This window comes from Canis lupus, chromosome 15 (assembly GCF_003254725.2).
Source record: "Canis lupus dingo isolate Sandy chromosome 15, ASM325472v2, whole genome shotgun sequence".
Classification (NCBI taxonomy): Eukaryota; Metazoa; Chordata; class Mammalia; order Carnivora; family Canidae; genus Canis; species Canis lupus.
In genome coordinates, this window is record NC_064257.1 from 52,494,967 (window position 1) to 52,518,498 (window position 23,532).

The window sequence follows — 23,532 nt, forward strand, 5'->3', positions numbered from 1 at the left end:
TAATGGGTGGATAATTTGTCTCATTACAAGGATGACAGAATGTTAACTATTTAAAAAGACAATGTAGAATTAGTACTATTCACTGGTCCAACTAGGGCAATTTAAAAATATTTTCTAATTATATTTGGAAAAATTGCTCTCAATTAAGCATGAAAATAAGAAAGTTATGTCTTGGGGGCACCTGGGTGGGTCAGTGGGTTAAGTGTCTTGACTCTGGATTGCAGGCAGCTCAGGTCATATCTTGGGGTTGTGAGATCGAGTGCATCAGGTGCGGGGCTGGGTATGGAGCCTACTTAGGATTCTCTCTCTCCCTCTGCCCTCCTGTATCTGTTTCCTTCTCTTAAAAAAAGCTACGCCTTGGAAAAGGAGGTTAAGTTAGGACATTTCATAGATGGGACACAAGTGGGTAAAAGATTAGAGGGAAGGTTAGGAAGAGCTTGTTGGTTGAATCTAATAGGATGAAATTCAGTATGACTTTAAAATCCAGTTACTTCGACATAGGCTAAAGAAGATTTGGGTATTTTGTTGACAGTATGTTTGATTTGAACCATCAATGTCATGCAGCTATGTAGAACATTGATATCTCTCTCTGTAATTTTGGCCACCATGCTTTTAAGGGACAAAAAGACGGGATAGTGAGGGAACATGAAACTATCATATAAAGTACAATTAATGTTTGAGAGACAGGAGTTAAGGCTGCAAGGTTTTTTGTAACTAAAACTTTTCACGGCCTTAAATAGGCTGATGTTCATTGTGATACTCTTAAGGGAGAGGTCTAGTGATTCTCAGATGTATTTGGTTATTTTTGAGGTCTATTAATAGCTCCTGGAATAATATGTTAAGGGACATCATTTTAGGAAAAGTTGGGTTTAAGGAACTGGTAATGTTTGGCTTGAAGAAGAGGAGAATCACTTTTCAAATGCAATTCTATGAAAGAGGTGTATGTTCACTTTGGCTAGAAGGATAATAGGAGGATCTCTATGTACAAGTTACAAGGGAAGAAATTATAATCCAGTATAAGGAAGAACTTTCTTAAAGAGTTAACCAAAGTCAGAGAATAGTGATTTTCTTGTAAGAATTCAAGAATAAAATAGGTGACTGCTTTGCACACCAATATTGTAAAGGAGATGCAAACATCAGGTGGTATTGAATAAGATGAATTTTAAGGTCTCTAATAAATCTGAAATTATTTTATTAGAGTTTTTCCAAAAGTTTTTTTAATTAACTTTTTTCCTTCTAAGTTTAATACGTTTTTTTTTTTGTTTTCGTTTTTGTTTTGTTTTTTTAAAATCATGCTGTAGTTTTTCAAAGGAGGCATGCGTAATTTAATAATTTTTATAATTATGTTAAAAAAACTATTGATGTGAAAAAAATCTGGATTCGGGTCCTGGTTTTGTAATTTATATGATTTTAGGCAAATCACATCACTTTTTGGAGATCTCAGATTATTAAATATCTAAAATGAAGGTAATCTAAAGTGGGCTGTTAGGAGCCCAATATCTAGGCAGACAGGTCTCTGATTGGAGTATCTACTCCACCAATTTGCTAGTACTGTAACTTTATCTTAGTCTCAGTTTATTTTTGAAATGGAATAAGATCATATGTACCTCACAGGAGTATTTTAAGTACTAAATGAAATCATGTATAAACAGTGACTGTCATTGTGCAAGGTATACAAGGTGCTAAACGAAAGAATGCAGAAATAAGCATTAAATGGAATTTCACAGAGTTGCAAAGTAAAGGTAAAAACTGTAAAGTAATTCGTCAAAGATCTCTTGACTAAGCCCAGAACTCAGGTCTTCTCTCACCCAAGTCCATTATTTCTAGTTAAATCACGGTGGTCCTCTTTTTCTGCCTCGTTTCCTGAAGAATAATCGCATAGCAGGGAGTGTACGTGGTGGTAGAGTTTTGGAAATAAAAGACTAGACCCTTCTTAATATCTGGCAGAATTTAGGAGAGAAGGAGGTGGAAGGGATTGACAGAGCAGCCCTCTGAGATGGTCTGTGACAGTAGCACACACAGAGGAATCCCCAATTTAGCAGAGATGGGAGGGTCAGGGGGTGGTTTCCCTGGAGGATGTTAGGAGTGGGAAAGGCAAAGAGAGTGAGAAAGGACTGGGAACAAGCTACACAAAGGCTGATATGTGGGAACTTGGCACATTTGACAAATTGCAAATACGTAAGTACTGTTGTTGCCATATAGTAAGAAATGAAGTTGGAGAGACAGGCTGGGCCAGATTATGAAGGGACCTTTAGGACATTTTATTTTATTTTATTTATTATTTTATTTATTTATTTATTTATAAATATTTATTTATTTCAGTCTGTGAGAGAGAGAGAGCACAGTGGGGAGGAGCAGAGGGAGAGAGAGAGAGACCCAAGCAGACTCCTCACTGTGGGCAGAGTCTGACTGGGCACTTGATCTCAAGACCCTGAGATCAGACCTGAGCTGAAACCAAAAGTCAGGTGCTTAATCCACTGTGCCACTCAGGTGCCCCTATGGCTTTTTAAGGAGTTTAGACTTTATATTTAAGGAACAGTGGGAAACCCCTGAAAGGGCTTCTTGATTTTAATACAAGTAGAAGATATTCTTGACAGTCACAGAAAAGTGAGAAGTTAAGGTACTTTGATTCCTCATTCCTACTTAACAGTGATAATGATTGTTAAAGTTTCTTATAAAATTTTTCTAAAATTTTTGTATGCTTATATAGACATGTGAATATATATATTAATATATTTAAACAAAACATTCAGCTGGTAAACCAGTAAACGTACTGCTCTCCAACATGCTTTTTCTCATCTATTTCTTGAGTATTTTTCCGTATTAGCTCATGCAAATCTGACATTCTCTAACAGTTGCATAATACTTCATCATGTAGTTATACCGTAATTTTTGAGTAAGTACTCTATTTGTAGACAAGTAGATATTTTCTAGATTTTTGTCTTCTTTTTTCTAAGATTTTATTTATTGAGAGAGAGCAAGAGTGAGAAAGAGAAAGAGCATGCAGAAGGAGAGGGAGAAGCAGATGGTGAGCAAAGAGCCGGATGGGATGGATCCTAGGACAGGACCTGAGCAGAAGGCAGACACTTAAGGAACTGAGCCACCCAGGTGTCCCCCCCCCACACCCGGATTTTTGCTTTTACATACATTGTTTCAGTCCACATTCTTGTGCATTTATTTTTGGGTACTTGTGCAACTATATCTAGCTTAATTTTTTAGTAATTGAATTGCTAAATAAGTTTATAAACATCTTAGATTTTGATAAATATTGCCAAATTTCCCTCTAAAAAGATAATTCCAGTTTAATACGTCCCTGTTAACAGTATATGAAGTCCTGGTAAGGATTTTTCTGAATTTTCTGCTAGACTCTTCATCCAACAAATAATTATTGAGTACCTACCATGTACCAAACACTGTAGTGGATAATAGGGAAAGTATTCAAGGAAAATGGGATCTCTGCCCTTAAGCAGCCCAGAATTAAAACCATAGAAAATCTGTCGGTGTTTTATTTGGTCTGTTGTATAATATTTGTTACTATTTTTACATATGAATTAATTTTCAGTTTTTTGTTTGGTTTATTTTAGTTTTCTTGACTACCCACTACTCTACTTTCAAGGAATAGAGATATTGCTCTCGAAAATGCAGGCTTAACACATAGAAGTCACCTAATTGGATGATGGTATACTATATCCTGGATTATAAATTCTTTTAAGCCATCATCTGTGCTTTAAGTCCATACCAGATTTTCTAAGGAATGGCCAAAACCACATGGTCCAGCAGTGTACTCTTTGCTTGAATCTCTATAGCATGTTTAGCTAATGTTTGAATACTTCTACTTGACAGGAAGTTACCTTCTGTGGCAGTCCTTTCTGAGTACAGTTCTGAGTAGAAAGATATATAAAGGCATACTCTATCCCTTGCACAAAATGACTGTAGTTCTACTCCTCAAGGTGATCAGTATGACTAAAGTCCAGTAAAGTGACTCAGACATAGAAAACAGTTAATAAATGTGTAGAGAATTGAACTGAATTGTGAGAATTTGACTCGCTATTAAGTTTTGAATTGGAATTTAGAACTAATGTATATATACACAGGACTAAATTTGAACATGATTTTCTACTGTATTACTCTCTAGTCATGCCATCTTAATGCCTTTGAGTATCTGCACATGTAAATAAGATGATGTTTATGTAGCTTTGCAATATTCTACTTAATTTTTGTATTAAAATATACAGTGTTATGTTAGTTTCACGTGTACAATATAGTGATTCAACAATTCTCTATGTTTTCAGTAGAGAGTATAAGTATACTCTTAATTTCCTTTCATCTGTTTAACCTACCACCCTACCCACCTCCCTTCTGGCAGCCACCATTTTGTTCTCTGTATTTAAGACTGTTTTGGCATCTCTGTTTTGTCTCTTGTTTTTTGTCCATTTGGCTTTGTTTCTTAAATTCTACATGTGAGTGCAATCATACGGTATTTGTCTTTCTCTGATTGACTTATTTTGCTTAGCATAATGCCCTTATAGGTTCATCCATGTTGTCACAAATGGCACAGTTTCTTTTTTATGGCTGACTAGTATTCCACTGTTTGGATTATGTCACATCTTTATCCATCTGTTTATCAGTGGATACTTAAGGTTACTTCCATAGCTTGGTTATTGTAAATAATGCTGCAATGAACATAGGAGCACATATATCTTTTTATTTATTTATTTATTTATTTATTTATTTATTTATTTATTTATTTATTTTATTTTTTATTTATGATAGTCACACACACACACAGAGAGAGAGGCAGAGACACAGGCAGAGGGAGAAGCAGGCTCCATGCACTGGGAGCCTGAGGTGGGATTCGATCCCAGGTCTCCAGGATCGCGCCCTGGGCCAAAGGCAGGCGCCAAACCGCTGCGCCACCCAGGGATCCCACATATATCTTTTTAAATTAGCATTCTCCTATTCTTTGGGTAAATACCCAGTAGTGGAATTACTGGATCATCTGGTAATTCTATTTTTAATTTTTTGAGAAACCTCCGTACTGTTTTTCATGGCAGCTGCACCAATTTGCTTTCCTACCAGTTTTGCAGGTTTAGTAGGGAAATGTAGTTCTTTGGTTCTCAAATTTTAAAAATTGAGATTTCACATTAGAATCAGATTTACAGCTTCCTTCCTGAAAAGTTGGAAAATTTGGCGGCATAACTGTGTAAACTAGATTTGATCATGCTAATAGTTTGCTAGAATTGAGTAGTCACTGCCCTTTCAAGATGGTGCTTAGCACTTCTTAGAGTCTTGTCCTTGGCCTTTCTGCTCATTTAACATTTCTTCCCAGGGCCTTGTAGGCATTTGAGTTAGTCATTCAGTGGATACAAAAACTTATGTCCAAAACTGAACTTTGATTTTACCCCTAAAATCTGTTCTTTCTCATCATTTGGCTTCTCATTGCTTGGACCAGTACTTTGGTCTTATCCTTGACTTCTCTATTCATTTCATGATCCGTATCTAGTGTATTGGTGAATTCTGTTGGCTATATTTTCAAAATATATCTCATATCAGAAACTACTTCTTTTTATCTTTTTCCTTTCACCAGCCTCTCTCTCATCCATGCTACCATCCTCTCTCACCGGAGTTTTAGTCCTAGTTTACTCATTGGTCTCCCTGCTTCCTCCTTTGTTCTTTTTGTTGTTGTTGTTGTTGAAGATTTGATTTTTAAGTAAACTCTACACCTAATATGGGGCTTGAACACACTTGAACCCTGAGATCAAGAGTCAAATGCTCTACTCGCTGAGCCAGTCAGGCACCCCACTTCTTTTTGACTTTAAAAAGGCAAGATCATATTCTGTGTTTAGGAATCTATGGTGGCTCCTCATTTAAACTCAGAATAAAAGCTAGGGGCACCTGGGTGGCTCAGTGGTTGAGCATCTGCCTTTGGCCAGTGATTGAGCATCTGCCTTTGGCTCAGGTTGTGACCCCGGGGTTCTTGGATCGAGTTCTGCATCAGGCTCCCTGCAGGGAACCTGCTTCTCCCTTTGCCCATGTCTCTGCCTCTCTCTCTCATGAATAAATAAGTAAATTAAAAAAAAAAAAAGCTAAAGTCCTTCATTACCTGAATTTTGGTCTGTATCTGTGTCTGTGACTTAAGGTCTGTGTCATGTGACAGCTTGTTACCTCTCTGATCTCATCTCCTACTATTCCTTTTTTTTTTTTTAGATTTTATTTATTTATTCATGAGAGACACAGGCAGAGGGAGAAGCAGGCTCCACGCAGGGAGCCCGACGCGGGACTGGATCCCAGGTCTCCAGGATCACATCCTGGGCTGAAGACGGTGCTAAACTGCTGAGCCATCTGGGCTGGCCATCTCCTACTATTCTTATTCCGAAATACCCATCCCCCCCCCCCCCCCCCCCCCCCGCTGGCTTTACCATACCAGTCACTTTGCTGTACCTTTTGTGTGCCATGCACACTTCTACCTTGTACCTTTGTCTTCATTTTTCTATTTGTGCGGAAGGCTCTTCCCAAATAACTAGATGGATACATTTCTTAATTCTTTGCTCAAATGTTTTCTCATTGAGGTCAGTACTAGTTATCCTATTTAAAATTGTACCCTGTCTTCTGTCGATCCCTTCTATATACCCTATACTCCCTCCTACACACAATTACCTTTTTTTTTTTTTTTTTTTTTTCCGAGCCTGATGTGGGACTTGATCCCAGGTCTCCAGGATCACACCCTGGGCTGAAGGCAGCACTAAACCGCTGGGCCACCGGGGCTGCCCACACAATTACCTTTTAACATATATTACTTCCTTATTACTTTTATTAGCATTTGTTTTCTGCCACTGGCGAACAAGCTATTCCAGGGAGGAATTTTGGTCTTTTACTGATGTAGCCCAGACATAAGGAATAGTACTCACATACAGTTGGTGCTCAACAAACATTTGTTGAACAAGTGAATGAATCTGAGTTTGCAATCCCTGGTTTGCAGTTTGTGCTTTTCTTATTATTTTACTAATTTATTGGACAAAATTTTATTAGAAGTTAGTTTTATTTATTGTGTATTAATTAGATAGTAAATACATTTGCATTGTTATATGCAAAATACTGTTTTTTAAGTCCTTTATGCTTAATCCTGGCAGCAACCCTGTGAGGTAGAAACTATTATTATCCATTTCTTAGGGACAAGTAAACTGAAGCCAAACTTGCCCAAAGTCAGAGCTATTAAGGGGGAGAACAGGACTTGCATAAAAGCAATTATTTGGATACTTGAATTGGCTCTTAATTGTGACACCATGCTGTTCTTCTTTATTTTAAATTAGCCTTAAATGTGTGTGTTGCAGATCATTTTTCCCTGTTTATAATTTTCAGTCTTGATTTTGTTTTTTTTTTTGCCTTCCAAAATAATAGTTAATATTTAGTGAAAATAATATAGCAATATTTTCCTTCGAGGCTTTTTTATTTTTTTAGAATGGCCTACTTGATTTTAAGATTAAAATGTAAATGTGCTAATTTTTTCTCTTTAGTTTTGATTTGTAGTCAAAGCTTAAGATGATATACTTATTTTATTTTATTTTTTTAAAGATTTTATTTATTTATTCATTAGAGACATAGAGAGAGAGAGAGGCAGAGATACAGACAGAGGGAGAAGCAAGCTCCGTGCAGGGAGCCTGACGTGGGACTGGATCTCAGGTCTCCAGGATCAAGCCCTGAGCTGAAGGCGGCGGTAAACCACTGAGCCACCCGGGCTGCCTGATATACATATTTTATATCACCTTGATAGCATCATGGAGATTTTGTTCAAAGGGCACAAGACTAAAATCTGGAAACTAGTACTAATTCTGGTAATATTTGAGAACAGGCTATGAAGATTGATTTCACGATATATTCAGTGGTAAAATATGCAGATCTTTGTGAATGATTAGCTGTGAATCAAAGGAATACTCTGGGTTAACTCATGAGTTTCTGGTTGTGAAAGTTTGGAGGGGAGGGAGTATGTTTGTTGTGCCCTTGTTGAATGCATGAATTGATGACAGGAAACATAAACAGGTTTGGAAGATAAAATGATATTCCAGTTTTGGGTATGTTGAATTCAGTATGCCTATAGATTATCTTAATTCTCTCTCTTTTTTTTTTTTTTTTTTTTTTGAGAGAGCACTAGCAGGGGTGGAGGGATGGGCAGAGGAATTAGGAGAGAATCCCAAGCAGTCTCCTTGCTGAATGCAGGGCCCAATGCAGGGTTAGATCTCAGGACCCTGAGGTCATGACCTGAGCTGAAATCAAGAATCAGACCCTTAACCGACTGAGCCACCAGGTTTGCATAGCTAGAAAGTGGCAGAGCTAAGTCAGACTGAGGTGCTCTGGCTGAATATTTCATACTTTTTAAAATGGTGTGCTACAGTGACTTGGTTTCCATTTAGGAAAGTTCTATTGAAAGCCAAAATGGTTTTCCCAGTACATTTCCTATACTATGGATTTTGATTTTTGTTATTTGTTCATGATAAAACCAAATAAGGGAGATATAAAATTAAGAAATGGAATAAATCACAGTATTAATCTGTAGGATCAATGTGATTTTTCTGATGACTTACAGATATGGTAATTAAGTTCATTTAAAAAAATTAAAAACATTTTTATATACAGTGGTCAACACAGATCTCACGTTCTCCCTAGCTCCTGCTTACCCATTGATGTAATTTTTAAAAATATTTATTTTTGAGAGAATGAGAGAGCTTGAACAGGAGGGGCAGAGGGAGAGGGTGAGAGAATCTCAAGCAGACTTTGTTCTGAGCATGGAGCCTGACACGGACTTAATCTCACAACCCTGAGGTTATGACCAGAGCTGAAATCAAGAGTCAGATGCTTAACCTACTAAGCCACCCATGAACCCCTTAGGTAATTTTCTTAAGCTGCTGCTAGTTGAAAATCACAGTAGTTCCTGTTTCTGCTCAGAGAATGTGATCCCTGCTTTCTCTAGTAGCTGCTTTTAGGAACAGGGGCTGGTTTGAAGTTCTCTTTACTTACTCCAACTCCGAGCATCTGTTCAATTTCTGATAACTAGTGGAGCTCTTAAAGATTGTTGACAACGTGAGCTATACTGGCATTAGGCTACATTTATCCGAAAAATGTAAGGCACAGTAAAATCCAATTGGCCTATATGATAAAAAACTTAAATTTTGGCTGTATCGATCAGCAGTGGTCATATTCATTAATGGCAGTATATTTATTTTGTTACTTCTTTTGCTTTTTTTCTTTGCTAATTCCTTTTCACTTATTCTTTTTTTCTTTTTCTTTTTTTTTTTTGTTCTTTTCTCTTTTTTACTTTTGCCTCCCTTTCTTGTAGCTTAGACTTTCTAAAGGTACTGCTTGATTGATCAGTGACATTAAATGAAATTTCTAGCTTCCATTTGTGGAGAACCTAGTGGGCAGGACTGTAGTGATCACCAAATGTAGCATCCACAAATGTTTTTGGTTCCTTGCAACCCAAAGAAATCCTTCACAGAGCTCTGTGGCTTCATGTCATAAACATTATTTTTGAATATTGTTTTAGGAACTGCAACCATGAATGAAGAAAACATAGATGGAACAAATGGATGCAGTAAAGTCAGAACCGGTATTCAGAATGAAGCAGCATTACTTGCTTTGATGGAAAAGACTGGTTACAACATGGTTCAAGAGAATGGGCAAAGAAAATTTGGTGGTCCTCCTCCAGGTGTGGATTTATTTATGTTCAAAAAAGTTGAATCTTTAATGTACATTAGGTATACATATCCATAAGTATGCCGAACAATAGTTCTTTCCTCATAACTGCTTTAAGATCTTAGCAATCGTTTTTACTGTTGTGAGACCTTAGCAATCGTTTTTACTGTTGTGAGAGAAAAGAGGTAGATTGTGTATATTATGCATGTTTGATTCTTTTATTTTTTTTTCATCTCTGCTCTTGATTTAAGAAATAGTTGAGAAGGAAGTTGGGTTTGCAGGTTTTTTCCCCCAAATTTTTACTAAATTCTAGTTGGTTAACATATAGTGTAATATTGGTTTCAGGATTAGAATTCAGCGATTCATCACTTACATATAATACCCAGTGCTCAATGCAGCAAGGGCCCTCCTTAATACCTACCACCAGGTAATGACCCCTGTACTCCCTGGCTCTAGCAACCCTCAGTTTGTTCTCTGTAGTTAAGAGTTTCTTATGGTTTGCTTCCCTCTCTTTTTTCCCCCTTCCTCTATATTCCTCTGTTTTGTTTCTTAAATTCCACATATGAATGAAATCATATGGTATTTGTATTTTTCTGACTGATTTATTTCACTTAGCATCATAGTATACCCTCGCTCCATCCATGTTATTGCAAATGGCAAAATTTCATTCTTTTTGATGACTGAGTAATATCCCGTATTGTGTGTGTGTGTGTGTGTGTGTACTACATCTTTATCCATTCATCAATTGATGGACATTTAGGCTCTTTCCATAATTTGGCTCTTGTTGATAAATGCTACTGTAAACATTGGGGTGTATGCGCCCCTTCAAATCAGTATTTTTTTTTTTTATCCTGTGTATCCAGTAGTGCAACTGCTGGGTTATAGGGTAGTTCTATTTTTAACTTTTTAAGGAACTTCCTGTTTTCTAGAGTGGCTGCACCAGTTTACATTCCCATGAACAGTATCAGAGGGTTCCATTTTCTTGGCATCTTTGCCATCATTTGTTTTTTCTTGTGTTGTTAATTTCAGCCATTCTGACAGGTGTGTATTGTAGTTTTGATTTGTATTTCCCTGGTGATAAGTGATGGGGAGCATTTTTTCACATGTCTTTTGGCCATCTGGATGTCTTCTTTGGAAAAATGTCTATTCATATCTTTTGCCCATTTCTTAACTGGATTATTTGTTTTTTTGGGTGCCAAATTTGATAAGTTCTTTATAGATTTTGGATACTAATCCGTTATTAGATGTTATTTAAATATCTTCTCCCATTCTGTAGGCAGCCTTTTACTTTCATTGATTGTTTCCTTCACTGTGCAGAAGCTTTTTATTTTGATGAAATCCCAATAGTTCATTTTTGCTTTTGTTTTCCTTGCCTCCAGAGATGTGTCTAGTAAGAAGTTGCTATAGTGGGGTGCTTCAGGGACTCAGTTGGTTAGGCATCTAACTTTTGATTTAGCTCAGGTCGTGATCTCAAGGTCATGAGATTGAGCCTCATGTCGGGCTCTCTGTTCAGTGTGGAGTCTGATTGAAGTTCTTTTTCCTTTTCCCTCTGTCCCTCCCCCCACTCAGGCTTGCATGCATATGTGTGCTCTTTCCCTAAATAAATAAATCTTAAAAAAAAAAAAAGTTCCTATGGTTGAGATCAAAGAGTTTGCTGCCTGTATTCACTTCTAGGATTTTGATGTTTTTCTGTCTCCCACTTAGGTCTTTCATACATTTTGAATTTATTTTTATGTGTGGTATAAGGAAGTAGTCCAATTTTATTCTTCGGAATGTTGTCGTCTAACATTTTGTTTTCCCAATATCATTTGCTGAAGAGACTTTTTTTCCATTGGATATTCTTTCCTGCTTTGTCAAAAATTAGTTGAACATACAGTTGTGGGTCCATTTTTGGGTTTTCTGTTCCATTGGGCTATGTATCTTTTTGTGCCAGTACCATACTGTCTTGATGACTCCAGCTTTGTAATATAGCTTGAAGTCCAGAATCATGATACTTCCAGCTTTTTTTCCTTTTTCAAGATTGCCTTGGCTAATTGGGGTCTTTTGTGGTTACATACAAATTTTCAGATTTTTTTTGTTCTAGCTATGTGAAAAATGCTACTAGTATTTTGATAAGGATTGCATTAAATGTATAGATTGCTTCGGGTAGTATAGACATTTTAACAATATTTGTTTTTCCAATCCGTGAGCATGGAATGTTTTTCCATTTCTCTGTGTCCTCTTCATTTTCTTTCATGAGCATTCTGTAGTTTTCAGAGTATAGATCTTTTACCTCTTTGGTTAGGTTTATTCTTAGGTATCTAAGAATATCTGTGATTTTTGGTGCAGTTTAAATGGAATCAATTCCTTGATTTCTCTTTCTGCTGCTTCATTATTTTTGTATAGAAATGCAGCAGATTTCTGTACATTGATTTTATATCTTGCAACTGAATTTGTGTATCAGTTCCAGCAATTTTTGGTGGAGTCTTTCAGGTGTTCTAGTTGGGTTTATAAAGAAGTCAGGATTGAGTTACGGGGGAAAGAATCCTTTAACTATTAAAGGAGAGGTTGTTTTGGGGAAGATTTTGAAAGAGCAGTGAGTAGAGGAGTGGTGTTTATACTAGAGGCAAACCAGATGGAAACAGCTATCTAAATATGTTTTGCTGTTCTAGTAGCTAGTATAACTTATTTGCTCATAACTCTCCAATTATCTTTCTGTTAGACTTAAAATCTGGCCTGTAGCCACATGGATGGCTGCAATGCCCACCACTTTAATACTACCTCAAGTACTCATTAGCCATACAGGCCTATGCACTTGATGTTGTTTTAACATATAAAACACTTGCTTTTTCTTAATGATATGTTCTGAAGGCTTATTCCCTCATTTTATTCAGGTCTCTGTTTAAACTTCATGTTCTCAGAGAAGGTTTACCTGACTACCAAAAATATCAACTCTTGTGTGGCTTTTTTTTTTTTTTTTCCCCCATAGCACTTACCAATCATAGCCTCTTTTCTCTATTGAATTTAAGCCAATGAGGGAAAGGTCTTCTGTTTTGTTCATTTGTATCCTCAACATCTGGAGTGGTGCACAGCACATAGAAAGCACAGTAAATTTGTGGAATGAATGATCATTGAATAGTGCATATAAATATGTTAACTAGAATTTGTTTATTTTTGACTTTCAGGTTGGGAAGGTCCCCCTCCACCTAGAGGCTGTGAAGTTTTTGTAGGGAAAATACCTCGTGATATGTATGAAGATGAGTTAGTTCCTGTATTTGAAAGAGCTGGAAAGATATATGAATTTCGACTTATGATGGAATTTAGTGGTGAAAATCGAGGGTATGCTTTTGTGATGTACACTACAAAAGAAGAGGCTCAGTTAGCCATCAGAATTCTTAATAATTATGAGATTCGACCAGGGAAGTTTATTGGTGTGTGTGTAAGCTTGGATAATTGCAGATTATTTATTGGAGCTATTCCTAAGGAAAAGAAGAAAGAAGAAATTTTGGATGAAATGAAGAAAGTTACAGAAGGAGTTGTAGATGTCATTGTTTATCCAAGTGCAACTGATAAAACCAAAAATCGTGGTTTTGCATTTGTTGAATATGAATCTCACAGAGCTGCTGCTATGGCTAGGAGAAAACTAATTCCAGGTAAGCTTGTCCTTCTGAAGTTTATTTTTTCATATTAGCCGTAGTATAAACATGGAAGAATGACACCTCATAGATCAATATTTTGAAAATATGTAGTATCTTTAAAGAGGTAGGTTTTTTGAGTAAGAAGTGAAATAAGGGTTTTAAGAAGGCCAGAAGTTGTTCCTATGAGTCATTATCTGTAGTTATATACTAATTTACTGGATGTATACACTTTTTTGTGGTATTAATTGTTGTTTGATAAAAATCCAAAGGACAGTACCTAATTCTTCTGGTAAAAGTGTTTTTGAAGTGTCTTTGTACTGTTGACTCTTGAAATGAATTGTATTGTAAATTCTAGCTGGGGTTTGTTTGCCTTAGTAAAAACTTTCATGAAGGTTTTCTTGTGAGAAACTAATGTTTAATCAAGTATACTGATAGGTATTTGTGTTCCTGCTTCTCTGGAGAAAGTTTTCTTTAATAGTTTTTGACCTTTAGTTGTTGGTTTTTTTTTTTTTTTTCCCCTTTAGTTGTTTTAATTGTCTTCAGGTTAATTTCTTTTTTTATAGGTACCTTCCAACTATGGGGCCATACCATTCAGGTAGATTGGGCTGACCCAGAGAAAGAGGTTGATGAGGAAACCATGCAGAGAGTTAAAGTTCTCTATGTAAGAAATTTAATGATCTCAACTACAGAGGAGACTATTAAAGCAGAATTCAACAAATTCAAACCTGGTGCAGTTGAACGAGTAAAGAAACTTAGAGATTATGCTTTTGTTCACTTTTTCAACCGAGAAGATGCAGTGGCTGCTATGTCTGTTATGAATGGAAAATGCATTGATGGAGCAAGTATTGAGGTAACACTGGCAAAACCAGTAAATAAAGAAAACACTTGGAGACAGCATCTTAATGGTCAGATTAGCCCTAATTCTGAAAACCTGATTGTGTTTGCTAACAAAGAAGAGAGCCACCCAAAAACTCTAGGCAAACCACCAACTCTTCCAGCTCGTCTCAATGGTCAGCATAGCCCAAGCCCCCCTGAAATCGAAAGATGCACTTATCCATTTTTTCCTGGAACAAAGCTTACTCCAATTAGCATGTATTCTTTAAAATCCAATCATTTCAATTCTGCAGTAATGCATTTGGATTATTACTGCAACAAAAATAATTGGGCACCACCAGAATATTATTTATATTCAACAACAAGTCAAGATGGGAAAGTACTCTTGGTATATAAAATTGTTATTCCTGCTATTGCAAATGGATCCCAGAGTTACTTTATGCCAGACAAACTCTGTACTACATTAGAAGATGCAAAGGAACTGGCAGCCCAGTTTACATTACTTCATTTGGGTAAGTTTAGAAATACTTTAAATAATATCATAGAATATGAAATGAGGAAGAAGTATTATTATAAATTATTTTGAATTATTTAGAATTTGTAATGTTTAACCTGAATTTTACCTCAATTTTATGAATTCATGGTAAATTTTGTTGAGACTTTTCTCTTGCATAATCTTCCTGTATTTAGCTTTTTAAACATTGCTTACTTGGGGGAAAATTTGGTTTTGATTTATTTTATAGAGTTCATAATCTTATTTCATTAATTTGTTGTTTTTATAATGACTAATTCTCATTTGATCATTTCCATATGATGTTATTTTAAGCCAGTTTCTAAGAGTGTCCCCACATCTTTGGTGAAGTCTACACAGTAGTCATTTTGAGGGGCATCAGTAGGGAGTTGGTAAAATCTGAGGCATTTCAGGTGGGTCCTGTGTAGACACAGCCTTATGCTCACCAATCTGGAAATTCATCATTATTACTCATCTAAAGACAAAAAGCATCACTAAGAGATGTTTATGACCATTTCCCTCTTTAATTTCATGCTTTGAAGAAAGGTTTCTCTAAAGCCTTTGAGGGATAGTTAAAAAGGCTTTGGGTCATATGGTAACAAAATATTTGGCATTGTGAAGGAAGAGATGCAGTATCACTCTGGTATTCTGTTTTTTATTGTTATGTTAGTTCCCTGCCCCTACTTTTTCTCATTTTTTTTTGTTTAACTTAGCTATAGATTTCAGTTGGTGATTATTTTGTGCCCCAAATGACATTAGAAGGATAGTGGTTTCCTTAAAAATAACGATAAGAAGGAAGAAGGAAGAGTCCCCTACGATTGATTATAATTGTTTCTTGATTATAATTGTCAAACTCTTAGTTTAAAATTGATTTATTTTATGGTTGCAGAACCATACAGCTGAAGCTTATTTAAAATGGGTAGTCACAGATTTATTAAAGGTAAGGCAGTCTAAAAGGAAAACCACTGTCAAGGGGAGAGAATTTTATACATTGTACGGATGTATTTTATACAGTGCTTATCTATCATAGCCACTCCCAGGGTATGCATATTTTTAGGAGACTTGGATATTCAGAATTTTAGGGCAGAAGGGTAGGTTTCTTTCAAAGAAACTTTTTGGTAGTGTCCTCAGTAATAACTCAGTTGGAGATAGTTGAGAATTTTACAGTCTTGAAATTTAAGTTAATAAATTCTTAGGTATAATTTTCGTTAATGCACAAAATAGAAGCCTTCCATTTTTTATTTTAATAAAGACAATTTAGGTTAAAGATAAAATGACTTGAACAGCAAGTAATTCAAATTAGGGTCCTTAGAGAAAAATGGATCAAATTATTTTTTGGAGTGGAGTATAGGTAATTAGTTGCTGAGCAAGGTTTTCTGATACTTGTATCTGATCTAACATGGTAATACTGAAACATATTTCTATCCCCACTCATTTCCCTTACAAATTTAACTTCGCTTAAATTTCCAATATTCTTAAAGTATAGCCTTAGTTTATGTCAGATTTTCTGTTTAGACATGATTTGCCCATTTGGTTGTCCTATAAAGAAGATCAGATGTTATATGGAACCAGAAGTTTTTCATCAGCTTTTAATTCCATTATTAAGATGGTTTTTATTTGAGTCCTAGGACCATAGTTAACTTCTTCTTCTTTTTTTTTTTTTTTTTTTAAAGATTTAATTTATTTATTCATGAGAGACAGGGAGGGTGGTGGCGGGGGCGGGCACAGACACAGACAGAGGGAGAAGCAGGCTCCATTCCATGGCAGGAGCCCGACGTGGGACTTGATCCCAAGTCTCCAGGACCACACCCTGGGCCAAAGGCAGCACTAAACCACTGAGCCACCTGGGCTGCTCCCATAGTTAACTTCTAATGACCTTATAGTTTCCAAAGAAAATCCCTGTTCAAGTATAGTATTCACAACTTAATTTTGTTATTTAGGGATGAAATTAGCTTCAATAAATGAAATACTTAGAGGGCACAGTTTAGTCATCTATTTCAGATTTTATCAATTTTATGTAAAAGCTACTTTTAAAAAATGGTCAATTTGTGTTTCATGCATTTTCTCAGTTTCTAATTACCTAAGAGAAAAGACCTAAGATACAAGCCAAAAATGTTAAACACTAGGGCTTGTTTGGATGCTGTATACAAGGCCTAAGGCCTTGTCTTCAGGGTGTAACATAAAAATCCTTATTGGAGTTGACTAGAAATGTGAGAGAAGGTTGAGTAGAGGCAGCTGAGGAGAAGGAGGGATAGAATTTAGGGAAGTATAGGAATCATAAATTAGGAGTCAAGGAATCTTTGGTCAGAAAACAAATGCCTCACCTTTGGAGGTTACTAAAATAGGGCGGGGAGCTATAGATAGCCAAGAGGTTACATGTTGCTATATGGGAGATTAAGATACATATAGCTTGAATATTGTTGTGGCAGTATTCTGACTTGCTTTTTACTTTTGTTAATATTGGAGTCTCTGGGCTTTAAAGAGTTGATGTCTTTTTAGGTGCAAATTCTTTTATCTAAAAGTTGCAAAGTTTTATTGGGTGGTTAAGGGCTGAGATCAGTTGGTAGTGGTGGTGTGTTCTTCATATTCTGCTAAATATTTACGTGTTTCAAGCATTGGGTTTTCCTGAGATCTTGAGAGATGGTTATTGGTTCCTGGAATCTCTCAAATAGAGTTCATTAAATATTAAATCATCTTTTGGCTCTGTTTTCTTAAAGAATTCTATCTCTCTAGGCAGTGAATTTAACTACCATTTTAAGATGTCTTCTTTGGTGTAGTAATTTTTTTTTTTTTTTTTTTTTTTTTTTAGTTTGTTTTGATACCCTTCTGTTAACCCTTTCAGTTTGATGCTGTTTTGAGCATTATTATCCAGCCTTGATGATGTTTGATTATTATATGTGAATGGTCATTTATCTTTTTATTTCAGAATCTTTTAAGAATGTACTTTTAATATCCACATTGTTTTGGTGTTACCATGCCCATTTTCAGGTTTGAAAAGTAAAAGAGGAAAAATGAGACTTTAAATGATTATCATTGGTGTTATGAGGAAAATAGTTTTCTTAAAGGCATAATAGTTACCTAAACGAGTATTAGAGATCAGATAGTTTACTTCTTAGCAGAACCCCAAAAGTTCTTGGTGAGTAGTACTTTAAAATCAATTTTTAAAAAATTTTGGGTTTTTTGGTCCCATTTAAAGTGAACTCTGTTTTAAGCAAAATACCTCAATAGATGAAACTAAAAGCTTGGGATTAATGCCAAAATTGAATGCTTTGTGTTTTTTTTTGTTTGTTTGTTTTTTGTTTTGTTTTGTTTTTGATGTGAAAGTTAGAGACTATCTTCATCTTCATAATGTCAGATAATGATTTCCCTAACCTCACTGGAAATTGATCACCCAACCAATGGGATAAGAAATTGTTACCCGTTTATATTTAGGAACCTATGATAAGTGGGATACTCAGTGGGTTTAATACATAGAATATATACTTATAGGCTAAGAGTTTCTGTACTAAGTATTTGATGTATGGAGACATTGTGGGTCATTCAGTATCTTTTTAAATAAGCATTTTCTATCTCATAATTTTATATCTGTTTAATAATGGATCAGACTATCATGTGAATAATCTTGATATTCCTAAAACTTTGCCTCTGTTTTGAATATGGGCCTTCCAATTTTGCCACTGCTTTCCCCTGGAGGATTCTTCACCACCTAAGTGGGATAAGCAAAATAAAGGAAATAAAGGAACGTCCTGGAGAATTATAGCTTTGAAGAAAGAAAGTCCTGGAGAATACTTACTGGAAGGAGGAAGGTAGCCTCAAATGTGTTATTGGCAATTCACCTTGTTAAATAACTCATTAACAACTAATTGAAGGCAGGGCATTTCTTTTCTTATTTCTGTGTTTAATACCAATGTAAGTGGCAGTTTTTTACTTGTATGACCACACAAAACTTTCAAACAGGACTAGAGAACCTCTGTCACAAAGCAGCTAGTGCCATTGATTGAATTTCATCTGACTTGTATGCTGTTGTTTTGTCTATGATGGATGAAGTTTAATTAAAGAACTTGAATGCCTCTCACGTACTAAGCATACTTTTCTAAGTATCAGGAGATAAACACAAATAAAATACTGTTTTTGGTCTTAAGACCTCATGATTTACTGAAAAAAGCAGAGACACAAACTCTGCAGAGGTTGTTTTGAGAGTACAAAGGAAGGGCATACCTCCCACCTGATTTGAGTTGTAAATCTTGAGGAGAGTTCATGGGCAGAGGAGTACAATGTGCAAATTCTTGCTAGAAAAATAGCATGGTGGTGGGTTAAGTGGCAAACAGTTGTGTATAGTGTTTGCTTTGGTGATTTCAGTTGATTTTAAAGATTAGAAGTTGAGAGGATGTGGCCTTCGGTTAATTGAAATTTCACCAGTCTTGCTTTTTAAAACTTTGCAAGTTGTTTTTGTTTGTTTGTTTTTTAGTACAACTATGTGGCTTTAGTTGCTTTTCTTCTGAGCAAGTGATTTTTTTTTCTGGATGAATCGATCTTAATTTGTGTGGACTATTTTACGTGTCATTTTATGGTCTTTTTTTAATATCTCCTTTACATTCTGTTTCCAGTATTCACTTTGTGGCTGACTTGCATATTGCTTCTCATATTTTACTTTGTAATGACATACATCATTAGAATTTTTATTTTTTTGTAGTTATAGAGTGGAAAAATATTTAGAAATATATTCTAAGCATGATAGCCATTATGTTTGCTATCCCTTTACTATCATTAAAATTAGGTTTTGATTTTTTGCTATTACTTGTAATTTGGTTGACAGTTATAAAATAAAATAGAAGATACAATGGGATGAAAGTAAAACTTCTGAGAAGTTTTAATCTGAAAAATAATTGGTGCTTTTTTTCTTATGAGTTATCATTTCCAGATTGATGGGCAGAAATGCAAAAATAAAATTGTGATTTTAAAAATATCTAATAAATTGCTTTGAAACAGAAACTCTTTTTTTAAATTTAGATAATATTTTGGGAGACACTTAAGCTAAATACATAAAATGGTTGTATCGTAACAAAATTTATTATAAATAATTTAAAAAGTAATACTTTTAGAAAGTTGTCTTTTCCAGTTTTAATTACGGACCTAACTTTGATGATACTATTTCAAATTGATGTAAAGAATAAAATAATTTGCTATAAAATTCACTTAAATAAGAAGTAGGAATAGCACCAACATTTGTTCATTAATTTGCTTTCATATGACCAAATGGTGAAATGAAAATTCCATTAACTCAACTATGTATCTTTGACCCTCTAGGGGGCCTAGTGCTCATGAAAACATATTTCTGTTCCTCTTGAAACTTATATTTTTTCCTGAAATATCATCATCTGGTATTACTCATAATTCTTATCTTATTAACACTTCTGTATTAATGAACCATAATTATGGAGTTAGTAATGTGAGAGAAGCAGCTTATTTAACATAGAGTATTGAGTAAAAATAGAAGAATGTTTAACCTCAACCACCAACAAACCATGATCTTGGATGGCAAATGAATCATTCACTCTTTGGGGACCTCAGTGCCTTCACCTCTAAAGTATCAGGGTTTTACTTAGTGAGCTTTAATGATTCCTTTATCCCCCCCCAATTTATGATTTTGTTTAAAATACAGTGAAAATCTTATGAAGGGCCAAAAATAATACTTGAATTTAAAAAAAACTATACCAAAATATATATATTTGAATTCAAATAGTTTGAAACCAAGAGTTGCTTTTGCAATAATTAACTTTCAGTTTAGTATCCCTTCCTGTATTTAATTGAAAGCTTTTATCTGTCTACTTCACAGCAGAACAGCTGGTTTAAAAAAAAAAAAAAGGAAAGAGTCACCTGTTTTATTTGCATGATGACAAATAATTGCTTTTTGGTTATTTCCTTTCCTGAATTTTTCAGTTAAATCTAATCAAAACCAAGATTGTATAAAACAACATAATTACTTAAAAGTTTGGAAATTTGTTTTCTTTTGTAACAGAAAATCTAGGAAAATAATGATGTGTATTAAAACATCATGTGTCAGTATTTGTTCCATAGTTATTAACTGCTAATGTGATCTGTGATTTCATTTGCTTTATATATTTATTTAATCCTGTTTGATCCCTTTTTCTTTCATATCTTTGGTTAATACATTCCTAAAATAATTGTTCTAATACACATTTTAACAGGTGCAACTGCTTTATTTTGAAATTTAACATCTGATTTTGTCATTTAATATTTAAGAAGTAATGGTTTGTAAATATTCCCCTCTCATATCAAACGCCACAATAAATTTTGCACGTATACTCTATTCTTAGATGTCAGCAGCAGTTTCTAATTTTGCCACATGATGTCACCTAAATATATTTTTTAGCATGGCGTTGAAAGAAATTTCAGTGTTACATTGATTTTTCTCTCCTTTGTGGCTTATTTTTGGAAGAGAGGGTTAGAATCAGTAAAATCTATGTGAAAAGCTGCATTAGTCTTCTGCCTGTTGTGCCGTTATTTCTGTTTCCTATTTAAAATTTAGTAGACAACAATTGCTTATGATAGAGCAATATAATTTAGTAAGTGGACTAGTGAATGTTGACAGAAAATGTTTTGGAAAAGCAGTTTTACTATGATTTTATTTAAGTAATTATCTGTGCTTTTAACTACTTAAAAATTATTCAGTGTCAGTTGCTTCCAGGCCTTTTGGTTAGATTACATATAGCGTCTACTTCTGTGAGTTAATTTCAGATGTATCATCTACTCTAGAGCCAATTTATCCTCTGTTCTAGAGTAATACATCCTCTTTGCAAGACATAGTAGTGCACTATGTCCAAGAATGGTGTTTTTACCTCTGGGGATTCAAAATAAAATAAAACAACAACAACAACAACAACAACAAAACACTTTAGTTCTACCATCTAATTAGAAGTTAATAAGAACTCAGATTCCCTTACTCTTTAAATTTGTGGTATTTGCCTGAAGATATGCTAGTTACATGTGAGCCATTGTATATCTCATAGTGACATTTGAACTATAAAAATGACCTATATGTAGGTTTTTAAAAATACATAATATAGTTCAAATTTTAAGAAAGTGATTTGTCTATATACTCTCCTGTGTTTTGATTCAGTAAATAGCATCTGTATACCACACTGATAATGAATTATACTATAATTGTATCTACAACTTTAGGTTAAAAAGTATATAGGAATGCAATCATTAGGAAAAATCTGTTGTGATTGTATTGCCTGATAATTTGGAGAGCGTACACTGAAGTCTCCTTTGTGTTTAAACAGCATAGCTTGATTTTTCTATGTAGATTAACTTAAGGGATTTGCATTTGAGTAAACTTGAATAAGTAAAAATAATGTAAACTAGGATGTACAATTCTAGCTTCCTTATAGAGTATATATCTGTGTTGACCTCCACCTTTTGCACTTTTTGATTTTCCTTTTTTTTTATAAATTTATTTTTTATTGGTGTTCAATTTGCCAACATATAGAGTAACACCCAGTGCTCATCCCATCAAGTGCCCTCCTCAGTGCCTGTCACCCAGTCACCCCGACTCCCCTCCCCTTCTACCACCCCTAGTTCGTTTCCAGAGTTAGGAGTCTTCATGTTCTGTCTCCTTCCCTGATATTTCCCACTCATTTTTTCTCCTTTCCCCTTTATTCCCTTTGATTTTTCTTTCATTATATTTTCTAAGGATATTACAAGAAATGCTTTTTAAACTTTTTTTTGTAATCTTGTTTTGTTATGTAATTTTTGTAAGACTGCAATGCAAGCCTATTAACTTAATATTTTTTCTTGTTACCTTTGTTTCAGCAATACATGTTCCAGTCTGCTTGTTTACTGGCCAGGTTATGGGGTAAACAAATAAGTTTGTGGCTTATGTGCCATATGTGTGGCTTTTTTTTTTCTTCTATTGCTGTGTTAATTTTGGTTTAAGAGTGATCAAATCTATAGTTACGAATTTGTGAAAACTATAGATTATTTGAAGCACAGAGTTTTATAAGATTCCAAGTAAGCCATTATGAATCTTTGGAAAACAGTTTTAAAGTTGTATTCTGTACTATAAAGTTAACAGTTTTTGCCAAAAGTAAAAAAATAATTCAAGCAGGGACATACTTACTAATTTAAATGATTCTTACCTGTGTATATTATGTGTCTGTGTTTCCTTGAGGTCTCAAAATTAAGTTTTCTTGAGTGTTCAAGAATCCCTTAGGGATTCCTTGGTATGAAATTTAGCTTTATCAAGTACAGAAATAGTGATGGTATCAGAACAATGGAAAGTTTATCCTTTTCTCTTACGAACTAGAGGCAAAAAGGAGATACTAAGCAAAAATAGGAATACTTGCCCTATGAAAGCACTCTCCTAGCTCGTGAGGGGCATTTACAAATATGATGAAATAGTCATAATTGTTTTTTCTTTTCCATTTCTTAAATTTTTTTTCCTAATTTATTTAGTAGTAGACTTAAGATTTTTAACTTATATTGCAGTGCATCTAGGTTATCTGTGATTTTCCTGGTCTTTTTGCAGTCATCTACTTTTATTATATAAATAAAAGTGTGTGTGTGTGTATATATATGTGTGTGTGTGTATACACCAGTGTTTTTAAAAAATCTCACTTCTCTTGATTTTTAAAAACCTTTAAACTTTATTTTTACTTATTTATTTGTATTTATTGTAGTTCATGTGCACACAAGGAGTTGCTACATTAGTGAACATGACTTGGGGAGGGAGATGGACAAGCTTTTTCATTAATCCTCTAAGGCTTCAAAAAGTAGATTGCTGGTATCAGGCACTCTCTCATTTGAGTTGGTGACTAAGGGAATTAGTCCATTGCCTTAAGATTTTAAATGCATTTTCAG

The 23,532-nt window shown here is 34.8% G+C and overlaps 1 protein-coding gene across 7 annotated transcripts in view; it reads left to right on the plus strand.

Annotated features, from left to right (window-relative positions):
* Window positions 1–23,532, plus strand: part of RBM46 (RNA binding motif protein 46) — a 49,743-nt gene that overhangs the window by 4,555 nt on the left and 21,656 nt on the right. For 6 of the 7 annotated variants that reach the window (XM_025439174.3, XM_025439177.3, XM_025439176.2 and 3 more), the window contains exons 2-4: window positions 9,539–9,700; window positions 12,852–13,319; window positions 13,868–14,650. In XM_025439174.3, coding sequence (XP_025294959.1) covers window positions 9,550–9,700; window positions 12,852–13,319; window positions 13,868–14,650 — 1,402 coding nt within the window. In that variant the 5' untranslated portion in view covers window positions 9,539–9,549. Of the gene's footprint in view, window positions 1–7,594; window positions 7,715–9,538; window positions 9,701–12,851; window positions 13,320–13,867; window positions 14,651–23,532 lie in introns of all 7 variants that reach the window. The other variant, XM_049094347.1, reaches the window with a different exon arrangement.